This window comes from Lacerta agilis, chromosome 6 (assembly GCF_009819535.1).
Source record: "Lacerta agilis isolate rLacAgi1 chromosome 6, rLacAgi1.pri, whole genome shotgun sequence".
Taxonomy (NCBI): Eukaryota; Metazoa; Chordata; class Lepidosauria; order Squamata; family Lacertidae; genus Lacerta; species Lacerta agilis.
The window spans coordinates 49,171,106-49,186,819 of NC_046317.1; the positions used below are offsets into that span (position 1 = coordinate 49,171,106).

A 15,714-nucleotide genomic window follows, 5' to 3' on the forward strand; every position below is an offset into this window, starting at 1 on the left:
TCTTGATCAAGAGAGAAAGAGGGGGGGGGGAGAAGTGCCTCAATAAGAAAGTATTAAGAATCTGAGTATTTGGCATTGCCTGCACTTCAGATGGATCTGAAGTGGACATTGAGTAGAATAATATATTGTGAATGGTGGGTGTGAAATTTTGAAGCTGGCTTAATACAAACTGTGACTGGATTTTTAGTCCACTGTTACAACACAGATACAATGAATACATAATTATGACTTAGCAGAGTAAAAAGGCCACCTGAGTTGGTTAGTCACCCCTTACAGGCACAAGAACTAGGGAGGGAGCATAGAAAATAGAAAAGGCAGTGCATGGTCAGCAATGTTTTGGCACATTAAGAAGTCATTTTAGCAAGTGGTGTGCTACTGATTCTGCTTTTTTTCTTCTCAGCAGGTGATTCTAACAGGCAAAAGGTGGTTTTTGGAGTAACCTACTGCCAAGGAGAGCCACCACCCTCTGATAGCACAGGATAATTAGACTCACCCAGCAACAAGCATTCAGCTGTTAATATTAGGGTGTGATCCTTTCTTTCTGATGAAGCAAAAAAATTACCACTTCAGTGTCAAATACCAAAGAGGACTTAGAAGTCACTTCTTTTTCTTTTATAAGAGTATCCTTAGCATAACCTAATCTAGGTACTACAGAGTTTGGGCTAGTGCAAACAGCTTGGAACAATACAACAGAGGTTTTAGTTCAGCATGGAATAGAACTTTAGAAAAGAGCCAATTTAGTTTAGAGCATGGAAATGAACATCAAATGGCTATGTTCAAAAACAAAATGATAGCCACTTAATACTGAGGTAGATGCAGTTATCTTGATGTTCCAACAGATATAAAACTAAAAATAGTCTACAGATCTACAGGATTGCAAAACAGGAAATTGCTTGAACATCCACCTGTAGAAGTTCAAGTTTCCAAACCACAGCAGACACATGACACAACATTGTCAGGCATCTTCAGCAAAGTTCTATGATTAGTGGGCAATTTGATGATAAACAAGAGTAACTGAGCAAAGATGTAGTGAGAAGAGGAAGAATTAGTTAAGCCAATAAAAGGGTTGCTTGAGGAAATTATGGAATGCTCACCACATGACACAGCCACAAGAGAAAATGGGGGAAAGGTTACAATGAATTCTGGCAGAGATAAACTAAGGCCGTAATCCTAACATCATTTATCTGGGAATAAGTCCCACTGAATCTAACAGGACTAACATCTGAGTAGATATGGTTAGGATTGTGGTTGGTGACTACCTTGTCCCTGACATAGGTTTTAGGAGAACGCAAAAGTGAACTTAAAATACAGTATGGAACTCTACAAAACTTGGAACATATTTTGAATACTACATGGCCATCATTCTCCTTATTCTGAAATTCTATCTTTGGAGGACCTAACATAGTGGCTTCTACTGCTGCTGCCTACTAAGGAGGGGCCTTTATGGACCAAAGCCATGTCTCTTTTAGATGAAAAGTCTTTCCTGTATGGTCATAGCAAAACTGAAATGATAACTACATAAAATGTGTGCCTGGTACCATTTCACAATTAAAAAAACCAAACAAAAACCTATGCTGAGTAGTTTGCCCTTTCTTGCATTTGTAGCAAGAATGTATGAAGGACTGGGTCAGTTTTATCAGTGGAGGCAGATAAATTTTCTCAGGAGCAAAAGGTCAAGGCTACCAATTTGGTCTCTCTTCCTAGCACTGCAAATCACCATCATCATCTGGGGGGGGAACCCCATACTGAGAGCCCACCCCCAGGGCAGACTTTCTTTCTAGTTTTTTATGGATGAGTTTAAGACTAAATGAGAATGATGACGTGCAGTCTTGAAGAACTCGCTCCCTGTTATGCCAATTTGATTCATGTAAGCAGAGTTTAAGCCTAAGATTTGGTATAGAAATGCAAAACACTTGGTATACAGCAAACTGTTGTATAAGCATTATGTCATGCAGCCAAATTGCTATTCTGTGCATGTTTAGTATGATTTTATCCCTTCATCTCACACCATCCTAAACTAACAAAATCTGGGTATGGAAAAGTGCTCAGCCACTTTCACTCTGTAGACAGATGTACAACAATTTACAGGTAAGGATTGGTTGTGTTGACTGAGTTTTAGTTTCCTTTAAAGTTGACAGAATAACCAGCAGGAAACTACCACGCAAATTTCAAGTGCTGAACTCCACCAGAACAGAACACCTGCCTTTTTTCCTATTCAATGACTGTTTAGGGACATCCTCATGTCACCAGGAGAAATGGCACCATACCGTAGCCGGTTTTATTAGAGTTACCAATAAGGTTTTAGTTGGTTTAAACAACCAAACAGTGAAGTAGAAAGGAGAGATGGAGAAAACTATGCTTCCAGCAGGACCAGTAAGAGATAGGAAAAAAGAAAACACATTTTTAAAACAGATACTAACAGGAAAAGATGTTAAACATTTGTTAATTCCCTTTTTTAAAATTAGAGCAATTTTTTTTTAAAAAAAGGTTTGTTTAAAAACATAGCAGTGTTGTCTTTCTGGTATATAGGAAAGCAAAATGCCCTAGTCTGTAATGGTGCTAAAGCAGTATATGCTGTGGATTTGTTTGCAATCCATTACAGATCAGTAAACTTGCAGACTCAAACGCAGATACTTTTTTTACACTTAAAATCATAATTTCAGTGGGACTTGAGTACAATTATCTTTCTCTAGGAGTTGCATTTCAGTGCTGTTATGCATTTTATGAAACAATGGAGATTGATATGACTCTGATACTTCATCTGCAGTGAACGTTTGCTGCTTTAAGCTAAAATCATTTCGAAAAAACCATTGGTTGGATGCAGAATGGACCCTCTTCACTTTATAAAGCAAACAAAAACAAGACAGTGACACAGCTTCTGGGGAGAAATCCAAGTAAGAATTTGAGATAGGACTCCTAAGAACGAGCAAGGAATTTTAAAACCAAAATATTATTTTTGTTTCTTAAGATGCTTATAATGTGATGGGAAAACAAAACTTGATTGCTAATAGGACTAATGGCAATAATTTCCTGAAGGGAAATGTAATTTTCTTAATATCTTGGTTACTTGCTGTATTATAATCTCAGGAAAGGCATCCGGAAAGCCCCTAAAAAAGGACTGGACACATAATCCAAGTCTATCACTGCATACCTTTCCTGCAAATCTGCAAGACAAATCCATAAAAGGAATCAGGCTACTGTACTTGAGTACAGATGTGCCCTCACCCATCTGGTGTTGTGGGGAGAAGGGGATTCCTGACTCAGTCCAGGTGCACCTTTCATTCTACCTGCAGCAGCTTATTGGGTGGGAATAGAAAAGATACTCTTGCCTTGAAGTTGGCACGCTCAGTCATCCATGGGTCAGGGACCTTTCCAGCAAACAATCATTTAAAAATAATAGTGTGATTTGGACTGCTCAGCTCCCTGAGAAACCAGTTTGTGCTACAGAAACCCATTGGAAATATAAGACAGACTGAAAAAGATCCCAGGAGTCTGGCTTTCAAAGCCATAAAACTGCTTTCCACATGGTTCTGGTAGGGCCAGAGGGATGCCTTGCGTTGGTAGCAATTGCAGCTTTTGTTTTGTTTTTGTTTAAGACAGACAACATACACCCATGTGGTGCTACTACAGTACACCAAATGCAATGCCAAAATTATACAGCTGACAGCTCCTAAATGCTACCTCATTTTATAGAACCCTGGTCACTGCCTTTAGAACTGATGCAAACTGATTGAGTTCTCTTTGAGCCACCTCAGTAAAAATCTTCTATAACCAAGACTCATTTTGTGTATGTATGTATGTATGTATGTATGTATGTATGTGTGTGTGTGTTTTAAAACCATTTGTTCCACTTGGAGTGGTCCCATACTGTCGCTCTGCTCATGTTCCACTGCTGAGAATGCTCACAGCAGTGGCTGTGATTTTATAGTTTCTTGTGAAGCTGCTGAATAGGCTTTTTGCTTCCACAATAACGCCTACTGTAACAACCTTTACAATAAACACTGTTGAATTCTGAGTTCTTCAGAAACCTGTTTGAATGCAGGCAGAATTCAGAAGGATTGTCTTTCTGCTGCACAATCATACGTGGCCCTCTGCTTCTTCACCTTCCGTCACTGTCTCCTTAAGCCCAATTTCAGAGCAAGACTTTTCTTCTCCCTCTCCTGGGGGTTTACTGGCCTCCTCCTGTAACCAACAGCAAACACACAATGTGGAGATTAGTGAAGAGGTAAAAGCAGAAGTTCTTAAAGCATAAATTCAAAGATTCTCAGAACTTTTAAGCTAATAATAATAATAATAATAATAATAATAATAATAATAATAATGCAAAGGGAATTGCTTCCTAGCAGTATTTTAGAAATACCATCCCATAATTGCCGGAAATGAAGTTGGGCACATGAAACTCAACATGGGAAATGAATGTTTCAGGTACCTACAACTCTAATAACCTCTGAAGTTGCAACGTGAATGTAGAAAGGGACTGGATGATATGCCTCAGTAAATTGCCTGTTACCTAAACCCCACTCTGAGTGTATGAGGAACTGTGAAATGGTAGAAGGTGAATCCTCAATGCTTACAAAACATTCTAGATTTTATCTGAAGCAATCTCTGATACACAGAGGTGAACAGAAGAGAAAGAACTACCTCTACTGCTAGAGAACTTTTAAGCTAATAATAATAATAATAATAATAATAATAATAATAATAATAATAATAATGCAAAGGGAATTGCTTCCTAGCAGTATTTTAGAAATACCATCCCATAATTGCCGGAAATGAAGTTGGGCACATGAAACTCAACATGGGAAATGAATGTTTCAGGTACCTACAACTCTAATAACCTCTGAAGTTGCAACGTGAATGTAGAAAGGGACTGGATGATATGCCTCAGTAAATTGCCTGTTACCTAAACCCCACTCTGAGTGTATGAGGAACTGTGAAATGGTAGAAGGTGAATCCTCAATGCTTACAAAACATTCTAGATTTTATCTGAAGCAATCTCTGATACACAGAGGTGAACAGAAGAGAAAGAACTACCTCTACTGCTAGAGATAAGAAAAGGAATACGATGAATGCATTCATTTCATTATTAGTCTTTGCTAGCAGTTGTAAGGGTTTCTGGAAAACTTTCAGATTATAAAAATCGTTTGTCACAAAATGAAACTGCATCTGGAGCTTATAATATTGTATGCATATAGATGTTGGTTGTGATCCAGAAGCTTCACACATGGACCTCTATAAGGAAATAGAGAATTTCAAAGCCTATATAGCCTGGACGAGCTATATAGTTAAGGTGCCACTGAATGGTAATCTGAAATAAATAAAAAAATTGTCCAGTAGCACCTTAGAGACAAGCTTAGTTGGTCTCTAAGGTGCTACTGGACAATTTTTTAATTCTCTTACTTATTTCGACTGCGTCAGACCAACATGGCAACCTACCTAAATCGGTAATCTGAAAACTATTCAACTATGTGCTCAAGGCTCCGTGTTTACAATCTGACTTAAGCATCTCCTCAATTGTGCCATTTTTTTGTGCCCCAAATGAGCGTTCATCATAGACTGAATACCCCTCCGTAAACAAAGGGGGGAACCCCTCTGTGGTGGGATGCTGGAAACTGTGCCCCTGAGACTCTGAGCCACCTCCTCCATGTGCTGCCAAACCACTGTAATTTTCCCCCAAGAAGAGAATTCTAAGAATCCACTACCACCACCTGTGGAAACTATACCGTGTGGTATTCCACTAAGTTTTATTCAGAGTAGGCACACTGAAATTAATGAACATGACTAAATCAGGTCCATTAATTTCACTGGGTCTACACCAAGTAAAGCTTCGTGGAATGCCACCCAATGCATTGTTAATATTTCTGTATAATTATATACCACACCCCCTCAGTATTTTGGCACAGTTAAAGTTGGACAGGGGTTGGAAGGAGGCCATATTGGCATGGTGCAAACCTTTGCATCTCTCTCTGCGAATTTCTTGAACATGTTGGCATATATTTTTCGGTCACGCTCATTGTGCTCCTTTGTCTTCTTCTGACACACAGTGATTTGTGACCTGGCTGCCTTGTTTTGTGGATTCACTTCCAGCACTCTCTCAAAGTCACACTTTGCCAATTCAAATTCATTCATGAGTAATCGTGCTTCTCCTCTTCTGTAAAAGCCCTTTTCGTTGAGCTGGTCCAGTGCTAATGCCTGCAAACATACACCCGCACATTTAACATAGCTAAAATGATTCCAAAGATAGAGACAACAAGAATGAGGAAAACGGGACTCAAGAAGAGGATGTGGGACAGAAAGAACATGTGTCAACTGAGTATGTCTGCTCAATATGGCTAACTTGACCCCCAAACCCCACCCCCTCACACACATAAACAAATCTCACTACAGCCAACCCAAGACAACCAACCACACACTCTAGGCCACCCTAACCTCTCTCACCACCAAGGAAATATAACAAGTGAATAGAAAGAGAACCCACACAAGTGACGCTGACAAAAAAATCCCACACATACACTAAGTAGCATAGCTGTCAACTTTTCCCTTTTCTTGAGAGGAATCCTATTCGGAATAAGGGAATTTCCCTTTTAAAAAGGGAAAAGTTGACAGCTATGCTAAGTAGAAGAACAGAAGCATTGCCCACCCCATGCACCCTCCCCCTCTTTTCTTTCCAACCCAACAGTGCACGCAACACCAATGTCTTAGAACAAATGAAACTGATCTGTAGAAAAACACAACTTGAAAAAAAAAAGACAATGCACTTATTTTTGTAAACTAAGAAATCTTTAATAATTTATTTATTTTTAAACTGAGTATGTATGCTGGTCAGAAAATCCTGTGCTGAGGTGTTATTACAGCTTTTGTTTTAATTAAGGTTGACAACAATAGAAAAAAAAAACCAACCCCATATAGAATCATATAGCTGTGACCAGGACTGCCTTATAGAGGCAGGATAACCTAGATCCTCAACTTCCATTTATGGAAAATAAAAGAGGAACATTTTTTTCCAGTCACATGGTTTTCTAGAAAAGCCTGATTCTGCCAAGTCCAATGAAAAAGAGGGATTTTAAGTGCTCAAGAGCAAGGACATGAGTCACTGACACAGGAATAGGTAATATTCTAGAAAAATGACCACTTCAACCCCTCCATTAAAATGCAAGCAGTACATGGCATATTCTTTTATTTTAATGTCTCTTATATGACCAACTGGTGTCATACAAAGATTACTGCGCATGCACGGAATGCATTTCTATGCACACATGTGAGTGCGGGGGAAGAGAGAATTACTCCTCCACCACATACAGCACTTTATCCCTAAAAAAACCTGCAGTAAAATGGCATACCATGTGGGGGGGGGGGGGTGGAGCGGCAGAAGGGGCAGGGGAAATGGTCCAACGCATGCTGAAGTGCTTGTACATAATAATCTGGGGAGCCACACTAGACATATCAAAATGACAAAGATGAGTTTCTAGACATACAGCTTATTTATTGACCTTAGTAACAAAAGCTATTTTTTAATTTAAAAAAAATAAAAATAGTGAAGTAACAATTAAAGCTCACATACTATATATCTGCTGCATACCCTGAAATTTTGGCATTTGAACTTCTTAATCAAAAATCCAAATCCGGATGGCTTATGTTTTTATCAGATGTTTCTATGGTGCCTCAGTTATAGATGTAAAAATAAGAGCTTCAATATTATTGAATCAAGCATAGAATTTTAAACCCAACAACGTAATTTTCTCAAACATCCTGGCACTAAAATGGTGGAAATCTCTCCACTGATCTACAAAATGGATTTGTCTCCAAAACTAGTTGGAAATGTGTATGTTGTAGATGACAAGTCATCTTCAACTACAAATAGAACATTCAAAAAAGAGTAATATGATACAGTGACTAAATGCAAACGGATATTATGCTTAAAGCTTCCAAACAGAGGCCCAAAAGAGAGCTTACAGGCAATGTTTAGATGATGACTCACAAACCCCAGATATTTATAGTTGTACCCGTAAGCACATGCCTTACGTTTGCATAATTATCTTACTAATTTAAATGTTCTGTCTCATTTTTTAACACTTCATTCTAGCTGTGTGCTGCATTCAGAGACCTAAAGCACATAATAGCAGCTCCATTCTGCAGACTTCTAGCCAAACCCAGAATGTGGTCCGTTCTAAAATAATACCTATGCATGCTTAACTGATGGAAAACAGTATGCAATGCAGATAAACCCTGCTGTAGCAACACAACAGTATTAAAGAATAAACTTATGGAAGTTGTAGCTATTATGTGACTGACATTAAAACTGAAAAGGCCCCTATTTCATGGCACCCCTAAAAATTTGCCTTGAGATGCAGTATTGTTCATGTATTCCATGTACACCTGTAGGTGTTGCCTAAGAAAGTTCTTGCAACAACAACCCCCAATTTGTGCAGGGGTTATGCTCTGGGTCATTGCGTGCTATATCGGGGTGCATATAAGCCCACCCCGCCCACTTTCCCTGCCATTTCCATGTTTGCAGAGATGCACATGTGCACGATTGTGCATGCCTTGAACATGCGCAAAATGGTTGTTGCCTGTATTGTGTTCAGTTAAAGAATCATCTACATTAAGGATCATATGCAGTTCTTCCCAACTCAGTTTACTACTCATGTTCTCTGTTGTCAAAAGGGACATTCTAGAAAGGACAGCCCTACTCCTGTAACGAAGAAGAAGAAGAAGAAGAAGAAGAAGAAGAGTTTGGATTTGATATCCCGCTTTTCACTACCCGAAGGAGTCTCAAAGCGGCTAACATTCTCCTTTCCCTTCCTCCCCCACAACAAACACTCTGTGAGGTGAGTGGGGCTGAGAGACTTCAGAGAAGTGTGACTAGCCCAAGGTCACCCAGCAGCTGGATGTGGGGGAGTGGAGACGCGAACCCGGTTCCCCAGATTACGAGTCTACCACTCTTAACCAATGGTGATGAACAAATTGTAGAGCAGTCTGAATATTCACAGTGAAATCCTATACATGTTCTGTCTTTTTTTTTACGTTTTTATTTGCCTTTGCTTTGTGCTTTCTTTCACTCATTTTTTTTTACAAAGGTCAATAAACAAACAAATAAATGCCACCGAGTTCAATGTGGCTTGCTCTCAGGTAAGTGGGTATAGGATGACAGCCATAATGAGGAATCATTCCTCTCAGTATAAACGGTACAGTACAGGGACTAAACACCTAATGAATTTGTTAAACTTAACTCTTTGCATATATTTGCACTTAGCTTCCATGATGCCAAGAACTGTTGTATTCTGCAGGCAATGGCCACAACCATCCATCAGCACAGGAGCATTTATAAAGTAAGGTCTTTTTCTAAATCTATCAGATAGTAGTTTGTTGCCTTTTCAAGTTTTTAAAAAGTTTTTTGGCATCTGTCTCAAATATGTTAAAAGAATCAGGGTCAAAGGTTGTCTGAAAGAGATATAGGGCAGGATATGACCACCACCCACCACCAATGGCCTCCCAAACCCCACACGGCCAAATGTCTCTTTACCTTATTGCAATACTCAATAGCTTTCGTATACTCCCGCAACTTCAAATTGCACATGGCGAGGTTGAGAAAGGCTGCCAACAACAACGATTCTGAAGCTTTAGATTCCCTTTCTGATAAGCCATATTCCATTTCTAACCAGGATACAATCTTCCCATATTGAATCATTGCCTGTAGGTACTTGCCTTCCTAGCATGGGGTAAAGAAGATCAGATTATGAATGGCATTTTGCAGTGTGGAATATACTTGACTCTGAAATTTGTTATAATTTGAACAGCAACAGAATGAGAAGAGGGAAGTAATTCAGAAGGGCTAGGTGCAACATCAATGGAAACTGCAAGCGTGGAAGTCAGGAGAGTATTAACAAGCAGTAGTGTCATATAGTCTTGGTGCTGTCACATTCTGCCAAGACTACCATGTGCCTAGAAATAATATTTCAGAAACCCTCCAAACCACTGCCAATATATCTCATGCCATCTCCACTCCTACCGTCAGTTCAGCTTACAGGCAACTCCACCTTTGGAATGAGAAGCTGAGGTGGAAAAGAGGCATCATTAGGGTTGCTTGAGAACCACAGTGCCTCTGAAAAATGCCCTGTGGTTTAATTGCCAGTGATGACATTATCAGAAGAAATTCCAATTATTGATGCTACTATTTCTAGACATGTTGACACAGACCTTGAAGTACACAGTCCCTTTCTCTTTGACGATGCCAGCCTGCTCTAATTTCTCTTTGGTGTCCATCTCCCAGGATTCTTTGGCCTGCAAGCAAACATGTATAGCAATAATTAGGTAATTATAGGGACACCAAACCCTGCTTCTTTCTTAGAAATTGTCTTCAGACCCCAAGACACGATGAACTTCACAGAATCTCACTATTTCCAACTTTGACATTACTTGAACATATTCTTTCAAGTAATGCAGTAGCGTCAGCAATGGGATGAGTGGGTAGGAAGTAATAGAGTATATTATTATACACAAAGGGTAACCCAGGAAGCTGCCTTATGCTGGGTCAGGTCACTGTGTCCATTTAACTCAGTATTGCCAACACTGACAGGCAGTGGCTCTCCAGGGATTCCAACAGGAGTCTCTCCCAGTTGGGGATTGAATCTGGGTTCTTCTGCACAGAAGGCATATGCTCTACCATCAAGCTATAGATGGTACTAGGTAAGCTATATCTGGATTTAGAAATTAAGAGGAAGTTTCAGAGTAATTAAATATTTACGGCACTGAAATTAAGGCCATGTCTTGCAAACGGGTTGTTCCAATCCATTTATTCTTCACACACGTTTGGCATGTGAGGGCTTCACTCACTATATTCATTGCTATTTTGCTGCTTGTCATGCAGACCACTGGGCAGAGATCAGTAGAAAATATCCTGGGTGAGTTTTTTTTGTCCCTCCTCTCAATCTCTTTCTTTTCCCCAGCAAGCTTACAGGATTATACAGCAATTGTTTTAGTCTTTAAAAAAAAGTTTTAGTTTTGCACAATTCTGATTTAGCAGAATTGCTCTGTAATAATAGAAACAAACCAGGCATGTTTAGTGCTCTGAATGTGTGGGGGGCATGTGCCAAGTTTTCTATAAATTAAGGTAATTCCTCTTTCCCACTCTTCTCCAACTAATGAGCAACTTCACCTCAAAGACGAGTCTCCTGAACCTCTTCTTGCCATTTCCCCAAACCTCTGTAATGATGCTTCCAGACTTGTTATTTTCAGGTGGGATTCAATCACATTCCAGAAAAATAAGTTTGTTTTGGAGCTCTTGTAGAACAAACCCTCCAAAAGCGACAGGAACATGCACTGGAAAGTGTGTGATTACTCTTGTTTGATGTGATGTCATCTATCCTCACAAACAAATTAGAATGAATGCTCAATAAATAGTCGACGTCATCTAACCTCCCTACAAACCAGGATGAGTGTTCATTGAAGAGTGTCTTGTGCAGGATCAGAGCATGATGGTGTGGGAAGTAAGGGGTGGCGAGGGGGGCTTCCTGCTTGCCTCTTCCTGCTGTTTCTCCCCTCTCCTCTCCTCCCCTCATCTTCAATAGCTCTGTGCAGCAGGGCTTCCTACAGCTTTAAGAGACTCTTGGATGGGATTGGAAAAATAATGAGATGACACTCAGGACTGACTTGATTCCCCTCTCCATCTCAGCAACACGAACAGATCCTCAGGTCCTTTACATTTAAATTGAATCTTAGTTGAAGAAGGCAAAGAGAGAGGCATCGTCTTAATTCACAGAAAGATTGGCACACAAATTTCCCCACCTCCATTCAGGGCATTAAGCAGCACTACACATTTGTTTTGATTATTACAAGGCTTGTGCAAACCTGCTCCATGTGGGGAGCAATTAGTAGCAGAAGTGTGGCAATGGAAGCTACCCACTGAAACATCGCCAAACATATGCCAAATTATTCCCCCACCCAAAAAGCACTAAACAGGTTCCACACCAGCAATGACTGCAGATGCATAATAATATAGTTATCAGATTTTCCCCAGTAAGGAGAAATCCAGATTAAAGGTACTGGCTGACAATTTAATCAAGATAGCATTCTGCGGATGCTGCCCTAAACTTGGGGACCCACTTCACAAATGATTATAGCTCTGCTAAAAATCTCTTTGGAAACACTGTCTTGGGAAGTGTGACAGGATGAAAAAGTCGTGAAAGTGTGAGAAACCTCTACAAATCTTTCAAGAGTAGAAAGTGTGGAGAAGAAGCCAACGCCTTCCTCCTGCAAACATTCCCCAGTATAGAGTATAAAAGCACAGCTCCACCTTATGTACATCTTGTTCCTTTACTATACTGTACAGAGATGGGTACATTCTCCAGCACCCCAAAGAGGGCACAGCCTGTTTGGCAATTCTGCCCTGCCCTCCATTTAGTGCTGTTTGGCAGGACATGATTTTTTTTGTCTGCAGCCCAGGGGGAAAAAAAGAAGTACAAAAGGAACAAGCCCAGAACAAGTCTTGGACCCCACCCAAAACAATAAAACAAACACACACACAAGAACACTGTGACCTTAGTTGACGTATCTGCCTTACCAAGCTTTGTCACAAACATGCAAGGGCAGGGAGGGGGAGAGAGAACAGGACATCCTAAATGTTTTCACTGCAGAAGAGATCTTGTAGGTAAATGTCAGGCGTGTATAGCTGTTTACAATTGGGAATCCCATTCTCACCTTTTCAAAGCTTTTCAGTGTAACTTCATACACAAGTTCAGCATTTGGCCCTATGCCAAATTTAAGCTTCCCTGCTTCACCAAATCCATATCTAAAACAAAGCATGGAAACAAAATACTAAACAAAAACAGCATAGGATGAGGCACTTAATTCAGCATTCTGAATATTTGCGCTCATGTGGAGATAACTGTGGGTAGCTACACATCGGCCCCTGGAGACAAAACAGATGTTGCCTAGGAAACCAGCGGCCAAGTAACTCATCTGTGGCAACACACACAGATTGTACACACTATACTAGGCTTATCATTACTTCCTTTGTATTCAGATTAGATACTATTATACACCTTGCATCCTACTCAATTTTAATACCCTCTTCAATGGAACATGCATTTATTTTTCAGTAATGAGATTTTTCACAAATGTCTTAGGATCTTTAATAATCACACTAAACTTTAGAAGGGTAAATAGATAATAATATTTGGAATTATTGCCTAAATTCTTTCTACTTCAACCCTTAAAATCTGCCAGATGTGAATTATGTTACTCTTATTTTTTAAGAGAGAAAATACATCAGAGGACATATGTAAGATCCCCACTCTTAGCTAGCAATAGAATGTAGTTCTGGCACTATTAATTGCAAGAGCTGTATTACGATAGAAAATCATTTAACGAAAACACTTTACATGCACGTTTGGTTTGCTTTAACATACTTTAATCGCCTCATTTGCGACAAAGGTTAACACAGAATATGCATGTGTTAGTAGCTTAAAGCACAGCAAGGTAATTTCCTCCCTTGCATTTCAATTTGCATTTGTATGTTGCTGTATATACCTGAGAGGGGACAGTGATGTCGCCACCCATTGCGCTTCACCTGTTTGGTTCCTTGCCTATATCCCGCAACTCCTATTCACGAGGCTATTGTCTGCACATGTGCAATAGCTGACTCAAATGTACACACCAGAGCTTAACTGTAAAGTTTTCCTTTCAGATTGAAGCTGCTTTGAGGGATCAAACAGCAGTATTTTATTTTATTTTTTTAAAAAAACTACAGGACTGCTCTGCATTGTGGGTAACTGTGTGTGTTCAAAATCCAGCAATCAAAACACTCCAGCACACTGGAGCCACAGCCACAGAACCTGTGGCAAAATAATGACTAAATGCATCTTTGCTTACATTAGAGTTAAATGCTATGTAGTGTGTGCATGTGTAAGAGACAGACAGTAGTGGCCAGTATGGTGAGGCAGAGCTGCGGAGATGCCCTCCCAAAACCAGCATTGCTACAGCTTACCTGAATGGGACCAGGACAGAGCTGTGTGGTGGTGATGTTGTGGTTGTGCAAAAACATTGATAGGAGCACAATATTGGTTCTGTCAGTACATCCACACAGCATCAACCTCACAGCTGCCCTGCTCAAGCACCAGCTCGATAAGCTGCAGCAACACCTGTGTTCGGAGGGTGGCTCCACATCTCTGCTTTATCACACCAACTACTGAAAATATTGAGAGAGACGGGAGAAATCTCAAGTTTCTTACTGTGCTCCAATATGTAGGATACAATTTTCTCCCCTTTGCATCTTCTCCAGAGCTTTGTCAATTCCAATGGGAATGTCATGGTCTTCTCCTTCTCCAACAGTGAATGCTACATCTCTGCAATCAAACATTCTGCCATCACAGAATCCTTTCAGATGGACTGTATGAGAAAGAAAACAACAATGCACTGTAAAGCACTGTTTGACTGCAAATATTTTGACAGGCATTAAAGCGCTTCATGGCTAAAACACATTTTTGTCAGCATTCGAGCCCCAAAATAAACCCCAAAGCCACATTGCCCATGACTCTCTGCAATAGAAATTCACCAGGAGACTTCTGTGTCATCTTTTAAATGCCTGCTGAATTTTTTTCTATTCTATTCCATTGATTTTATTGTTTGGTTTTATGTCTTTATATTGTTGTAAACTGCTGTGGTGTATTAAACATCAATATAAAAATACATTTCTAAAAGGAGACCTCTAGCCAACAGAGTTGAGTACTTCAGATGATTTCTACAGTCTTTGAAGTTTTCAGAGTCTAGTAAAAGTTTCTCTACAAATAAATTAGTTTAGTCACGTTTTGGCCCAATTTTCAGAGCCATTGCACAGACATCACAGCTCCTAGCACTGGGCAGTAGGCTCCTGATGTAGAAGTGAGCTTGCAACTGGTGTTTTTGTACTTAAAACTGGGACACAGTGTTGCAAAAGCTACTGGCACTCTGCCCCAGCATAAAAATACTACAGTATACAAGGGCACCTGCATGGCACTGGCAGGGGAAGTTTCCTCTGTGACCCGGTGCAGCAATCTAGAAATCCTCTGTGTTTACTGGAGTCATGAAGGGCTCAGTTTAGAGCAAGGACTTGTTTAGCCAGGAATGGCTACTAGACAGTCTTGCCTTGTCTTCCCTTCCCTTACTAAGCAGAGCATGCAACAATAACTGCTGTAGAACAGGCCACAGGTTGCTGCACTATTAGAACTATGTACTACTATCCATTTGTAAATCTTTATGCTTCCTGTTTGTGACTTGGCCAGATTGTGGTGCGAAGTCAAATAGTAAAATTACAGTAATACACTCGCACAATAGAAATATTACCTGGATTAACAAAGCTATGTGGACATTCTGACTGAACATCCGTTTGCATATATAAGTGCCAGAAAGAAAGAAAGAAAGAAAGAAAGAAAGAAAGAAATGCAAGAACAAGTGCTGTATAAAACACTATGTTCCCATAAGGACTAACTGTGCCTTTCTGGAACAAGGACAAGGTAACACATAATGGTCAGTCTGCTTCCTGGTTTCTAAGCAGCTCTACGGGATCCAGATATTGAGTTTTGACATGCTGACTTGTAAATCTAAGATTGATTATTGCAAAGTGTGCAAATATTGTTATAGCTGTATCTGCTAGCCACATCCAATAAGAGCTACAAAGTTTTCTTTAAAGGAAAACTACATGATACTTAGTGCTAGAACACAACAAGGTAAAATCACACA

At 39.9% G+C, this 15,714-nt stretch overlaps 1 protein-coding gene and 1 long non-coding RNA gene across 4 annotated transcripts in view; both read right to left on the reverse strand.

The window, feature by feature from the left end:
- Window positions 1-533: 533 nt before the first annotated feature.
- LOC117048560 lies at window positions 534-3,793 on the reverse strand. Its single transcript, XR_004426854.1, has 2 exons — window positions 3,288-3,793; window positions 534-3,156 (listed from the first exon to the last, which is right to left on the reverse strand). It is a non-coding gene; the product is annotated as an uncharacterized LOC117048560 (long non-coding RNA).
- A 171-nt stretch (window positions 3,794-3,964) lies between these two features.
- Window positions 3,965-15,714, reverse strand: part of FKBP5 (FKBP prolyl isomerase 5) — a 47,799-nt gene continuing 36,049 nt past the window's right edge. For all 3 annotated transcript variants that reach the window (XM_033152535.1, XM_033152537.1, XM_033152538.1), the window contains 6 exons: window positions 14,229-14,385; window positions 12,697-12,787; window positions 10,198-10,281; window positions 9,524-9,709; window positions 5,953-6,192; window positions 3,965-4,182 (listed from right to left, as the gene is read on the reverse strand). In XM_033152535.1, the coding sequence (XP_033008426.1) occupies window positions 4,078-4,182; window positions 5,953-6,192; window positions 9,524-9,709; window positions 10,198-10,281; window positions 12,697-12,787; window positions 14,229-14,385 (863 nt within the window). In that variant the 3' untranslated portion in view covers window positions 3,965-4,077. The remainder of the gene's footprint in view (window positions 4,183-5,952; window positions 6,193-9,523; window positions 9,710-10,197; window positions 10,282-12,696; window positions 12,788-14,228; window positions 14,386-15,714) is intronic.